Source organism: Aedes albopictus, chromosome 1, assembly GCF_035046485.1.
Source record: "Aedes albopictus strain Foshan chromosome 1, AalbF5, whole genome shotgun sequence".
NCBI lineage: Eukaryota > Metazoa > Arthropoda > Insecta > Diptera > Culicidae > Aedes > Aedes albopictus.
The window spans coordinates 69,779,117-69,784,456 of record NC_085136.1 but is presented as its reverse complement, the minus strand read 5'-3'; the positions used below and the strand labels follow the sequence as shown (position 1 = coordinate 69,784,456).

Below are 5,340 nucleotides of genomic sequence, written 5' to 3'. Positions count from 1 at the left end.
GTTTGCACGTGTGGATTTGGACCGATGTTATGAAGATGCAGCATTCGTCACGGTTCGAACCTAGGGGACACTGTGAAATATGGAGCTAGGGGCAAGACAGATACAGCGAGAGTAACTCTGTTATCGAAGTGTTGCTCAGAATTTCTCGGGATTGCTCTGTTTTTTCCGAAGTGTTGCCTGATACCAGTGAAAAATCGAGCAGTCTAGCCCGATTTTCCGCTTTGTAGAGACGTTTCTGAATGGATTCGAACAAAAAGTGTTATTCAGGATTGCTCAGAGTTGCTTCGGATTGCACAGTGTCTTGCCCCTAGTTCCAAGGTTCAGCAGCCTGGTTAATCGGCAAGCGATTTCATTTTTCCCTTAAAACTTCAAGCTGAGAATTGTGAATTTGAGGGCCAGAAGAGGCTCATTGTGGACCGTCTTATGGTCGGTTTAACGGATAACAACCTTAAGCATCGCCTCCTCACTGTGGACAGTGCCAAATTAACCCTAGATCAAGCTGTAAAGATTATCGTGACCTCTGAAATGGCGGCGACCCATACGAGAGCTTTAGCGAACAACGAAGGTATCGGCTTGGTAGGTTCTGCGAACAATAGATATACTGTGACTGGGGGTGCAGGAGCAGAACTTCAGCGCTACTGTAGCTACGTAGGGGGCATGTACACAGGAAATGCTACAAACTAAAGATCGGGAGGAACAGTGAGGTCAACCATGTTGAAACCCAGCAGACGGAGAGCAGCACCAGAAGCTTAAGCCAGCTGGCAATGCGACTAAACCGGTTGAGGTCGTCTGGTAACTGGGATTCGGGTGAAAACAATTCAGGTGATTTACAGTGTATGCGTGTTACTTCTATTACTAAGATAAGTGATCCCTGTTTATTGAATGTTCCCATTGAAAATAACACTGTACCCAGGGGCAAGACACTGTGTAATCCGGAGCAACTCTGAGCAATCCTGAGTAACTCTTTTTGATCGAATCCATTCAGAAACGTCTCTACGAAGCGGGAAATCGGGCAGACTGCTCGATTTTTCACTGGTATAAGGCAACACTTCAGGAAAACCAGAGCTATACAGAGGAATTCTGAGCAACACTTCGATAACAGAGTTACTCTCGCTGTATCTGTCTTGTGCCTAGGTACAAACGAAAGTTGACAGTGGTTTTTCTGTTACAGTGATGGGCAACAATTTGTTCACTTCTAAATTTGACCTTTCCCTAGTAAAAAGCTCTGAGCAATTGATTGTGATAAATCGTTGCAGGTTAGGGGCAAGACAGCTACAGCGAGAGTAACTCTGTTATCGAAGTGTTGCTCAGAATTCCTCTGGATAGCTTTTGATCACTCTGGTTTTCCCGAAGTGTTGCTTGATACCAGTGAAAAATCGAGCAGTCTTCCCCTGGGATTTTGCCTGATTCCCGCCTCGTTGAGACGTTTCTGAATGGATTCGAACAAAAAGAGTTACTCAGGATTGCTCAGAGTTGCTCCGGATTTCACAGTGTCTTGCCCCTAGGTACAAAATATGTTTTATCAGATATGTATAGCTTTTGATTCGGTATAAGTTCGCTTAGATAGATAGCATACATATATAATAAACTATGGTTTAAGACCGAACATCGTTTGAGTTGCAATTATTGAACGATAACTGTACATTGGCATGAAAGGATTTTTTCGGCGACCCTTCATAAACGTTTTAAAGTTGCTTTTTGGCGTCTGTCTCTGGTCGTAACTGTTTTTGTTGTGAACTGTAAAGCGTTTGGATTGGATCGATCGTATAAAAACCATTAAAATTTTACTTTATTGTAAAATTGAAACAAAAGTGTGTAATTAGCTATTTTATCAATCGTTGTTGGAATAATAGTTAAGATAAACGATGGTACTTTCATAAAACAGTGAAAACTAATTCGAGTTTGTGTAGTTCTAAAAAATAAAGATATAGCGCATTTAGTTCACCACTGGACTATCGCACTAGTTTTCACGAGTGCGAAAACGCTAATAAAAGTGCGCGATTGCATCAAATCAACTCGGTGTCTTCAGAGCACTTGTTCTCTAAAGATTGAAGAAATAGTGCGCCGAAGACATCAACCTGATTTGATGCAATCGCGCACTTTTATTTACGTTTTCGCACTTACAATGTCGCAGTTCGCAGTCCAGTAGTGAACTAAATGCGGTATATTAGGTACGTTTGGGTTTTGTTATGCTTTAGTGCGATAGGGTAGGCATTCAAAATTCGGCACTGTACCAAAGAACTTTGTTGCAAAAGTGTTGACACAAGTAAAGTGTTATAATGGAACGTAGTTCTAAACTTTGAATGAAAGAGTGGCGGTTGCTGATTGAGGTATCAATAAATAATTCTCGCGTTTACAATGATCGATTTCTCTTCATCTCGGAGCGTTGATACAGTTTACATTCATTTATTTTATATTTTTGACAGTTTGTTCAAGTACCAGCGATCTAGAGTCAGATAGCTATCTGACTATAGTTTGTCATCTTTGTTGATAGTAAAGACTAAAACTAGACTGTACGCTTGGTTGGAAAGTCGAACTGACTTCTACAATACTAAACGCGAGAATTTCTTTTCCGTATTCCTTCAGAATAAAATGCCTGATTGCTTAACGTGCGCAAGCTCCATTGATGGCGATAATCAGTCATTCGAGATTCAGTCGAACAATGAGATCCAAAATGCACTATGCAAGCATTTTTGGTTTGATGTAAGTAGTAGCATCAATGCTCCAAGCGATATTTCGAAAAATTTCAAGAAATTCTTTCCTTTAGGAAGCCCAGTATCGGAAGAGTACCATTTGCTGTCCATGTTGGAACAAGATTGAAGATTTTCACCGGTTCTACTGTAAAGTGGAAGAACTGCATTCCAAACAGATCCTTCCCCACGTACAACTGGTTGAGATCAAACAGGAAAATGTTCAGTACGATTTCGCTTCTGAACAGCCGGATGTTTTCATGAAGGCAGAAGAATATGAACCATTCGGAATCAATGTCAAAACTCTCGAAGAAAACTACCCAACGACAAAACATGCTTCGCTTTCGGATATTGGAGAAAGCAGCAAACGTCCAAGGTTAAATAAGGATATTTTAGATGCTGTTCAGGAGTACGTTTCACAGAATCTCCCTCTGCATTGCGATACGTGTTCCGTGCGATGCATAACTTTCGATGATTTGCAAAGACATTCCTTGATGCAGCACGCGAAGAAGGCAACAGTTATGTGCTGCAATACGAAGCTCACGAATAGTTATCGCTTCGTGGATCATATACGGTTCCACCTGGACCCGAACGAGTTCAAATGTTCCCCTTGTTCCAAGCAGTTTGGAAGCCGAGAAGCACTCAATAGGCATGTACGGTCTCATACCTTGGGTCCTGCTTCTGATCTAGAATATCCCATGAGTGATACTGGTAAAGATGAATCTGTCGATGCTGTAGGTGTGGATGATGAGCGAAGTGATGGTGATCAAGGTGACGATGAGCCAGATGGTGATGTGGACTACGAGTCGGAAAGTGATGATTCAGAAGAGTCACACAATTCAGAAAATGACAAGAAAGTCAAGATTGATGGAGAACCAGTGGCGAAAACCGATGACCAACATGATTCACGCAAGACTTCAGTTGCGGACAACGAGAAGATGATTGCCGAAAACGTAAACCTTGAGTGCGACTCTTGTCAGAAGAAGTTCAGTTCGTTCGCTGCTTTACAGAAACATTCGACGGCCGAGCACAACAAGCCTGCGTATGTATTTTGCTGTAGTTCAAAGTTCAACCAAAAACAAAGACTTGTTGACCACATTCTTTTCCATCTGGATCCGAGCAGATTCCAGTGCAAACTCTGTCACAAGAACTTCTGTCAGACTAAATCTTTGCAACGACATATGATCAAGAAACATTCGCCGGAGGACGCCAAAACATTCCAATGTACCATGTGTCCGAAGAAATTCACACGCCAAACGTTCCTGAATACTCACCTTCGGTATCACAACCGACGGTGGCGTTGTGAGCTCTGCGACAAGAAGTTCATGTGCGAAGGTACCCTGAAAGTGCATCACAAGTCCATTCACACCAAAGAGCTGAGCTACGTTTGTCACGTGTGCGCCCGAACATTCCACATCTACGCTTCGTATCGATCGCACCTGGAAACGCACGACGAATCGGCAAAGAAGAAACCGCAGAAGCCGCGAGTGCAGTGTCAAATCTGCAACACATGGACACAGAAGATGTCCCATCACATGCGACTGCACTCGGGACCGAGAACTTGTGAAATTTGTGGTAAGGAGTGCAGGCATGCCATTGCCTATCGGTATCATATGAAGGGTCACCAGTTGGGCGACTTCGTGTGCTCGGTTTGCGGCAAAAGTTTCAAGAGGGACAACACACTGAAGGTAGGTTTGAGGTTTGACATTAGTCTGTAGATTCTTAACGTTGATCATTTTCAGGAACACATGGCATCGCACACGGGCGACGTGCTGTATAGTTGCGATTTTTGCGATCGTACGTTTAACTCGAGTGCGAACAGAGCTTCGCATCGCAAGAAGATGCACCCGCAGCAGTGGCTCGAGGACAAGCTGAAGAAGCAAGCGGCCAGGAGAGAACAGTCGAGTGAAGTGGATCAGCCGTAAATACAAGGATTTGATCATGGATTTGATTCATTTGAGCATGTCGATTTCGGCCAAAGTTATGAAGATTCCGTACTCGTCGCCATCGAAGCGCCTGTTTGTCTGTTGATTAGAGGGTGAATGATGTCTAAGTTGATCAGCACTTGGGGCACTGTGTTTGAAAGGATAGGAATACAATTTTTGTTATCAATCGCAAGATAATCAAGTTTGGTCGACTTCCAATTCAGGAAGGAGCACATTACAAAAGCGTATACAGGAGGACAGCTTCCACGACATATGGAAGCGGCAGAATTGCTGCTACGGAAGCCAGGGAAAGCTCCCGGAGATCAATCAGCACGTCGGCCGATATGCCTTTTGGATGTTGTAGCCAAATTGCTGGAAAGTGTTGCCCTAAACAGGCTCACAAAGTACAAGGAGTGCGAGAACGACCTGTCAGAGATGCAGTTCGGGTTCCGGAAGGTCAAATGAAGCGTCAACATCAACCGTTGAAATTCAAAGGATCAGGCTCGGGATCAGGGCAGCAGAGGTGTTGGAACTCGTCCACAGCGATCTGTGTGGTCCCATGGAAACGACCTCCGTAGGCAGCAAGTGCTTCATGTACTTCATTCGATCGAAGATGGAAGCGCTGGAATGTTTCAACGATTTTCAAGCCTATGCAGAGACCCAAACAGGTAAGCGTCTTCTAAAACGATTAAGAAGTGACAACGGGACCGAGTACGTGAATCGTG

General features: G+C 43.7%; 1 protein-coding gene across 4 annotated transcripts; it reads left to right on the top strand.

Moving 5' to 3' along the window:
- Nucleotides 1–1,734: 1,734 nt before the first annotated feature.
- LOC109404715 (zinc finger protein 658B) lies at nucleotides 1,735–4,641 on the top strand. Of its 4 annotated transcripts, none has more exons than XM_062844797.1 (4): nucleotides 1,735–1,811; nucleotides 2,587–2,703; nucleotides 2,768–4,378; nucleotides 4,433–4,641. In XM_062844797.1, the coding sequence occupies exons 2-4, from the start codon at nucleotides 2,593–2,595 to the stop codon at nucleotides 4,613–4,615; spliced, it is 1,905 nt and encodes a 634-aa protein (XP_062700781.1). In that variant the 5' UTR covers nucleotides 1,735–1,811; nucleotides 2,587–2,592; the 3' UTR covers nucleotides 4,616–4,641. The 4 variants fall into 4 exon arrangements, with proteins under 4 accessions (XP_062700781.1, XP_062700780.1, XP_029733287.2 ...); XM_062844796.1 differs by having other exon boundaries at nucleotides 1,736–1,868; XM_029877427.2 differs by lacking the exon at nucleotides 1,735–1,811 and adding an exon at nucleotides 2,171–2,330.
- Nucleotides 4,642–5,340: the final 699 nt, after the last annotated feature.

Excerpts from the sequence above, each read along its gene's own strand:
- LOC109404715 (XM_029877427.2), top strand. The coding sequence starts at position 2,304 with ATGAAAGAGTGGCGGTTGCTGATTGAG. Across the intron at positions 2,704-2,767 it reads GCAAGCATTTTTGGTTTGAT|GAAGCCCAGTATCGGAAGAG; the intron begins GTAAGTAGTAGC and ends TCTTTCCTTTAG. Across the intron at positions 4,379-4,432 it reads AGAGGGACAACACACTGAAG|GAACACATGGCATCGCACAC; the intron begins GTAGGTTTGAGG and ends GATCATTTTCAG.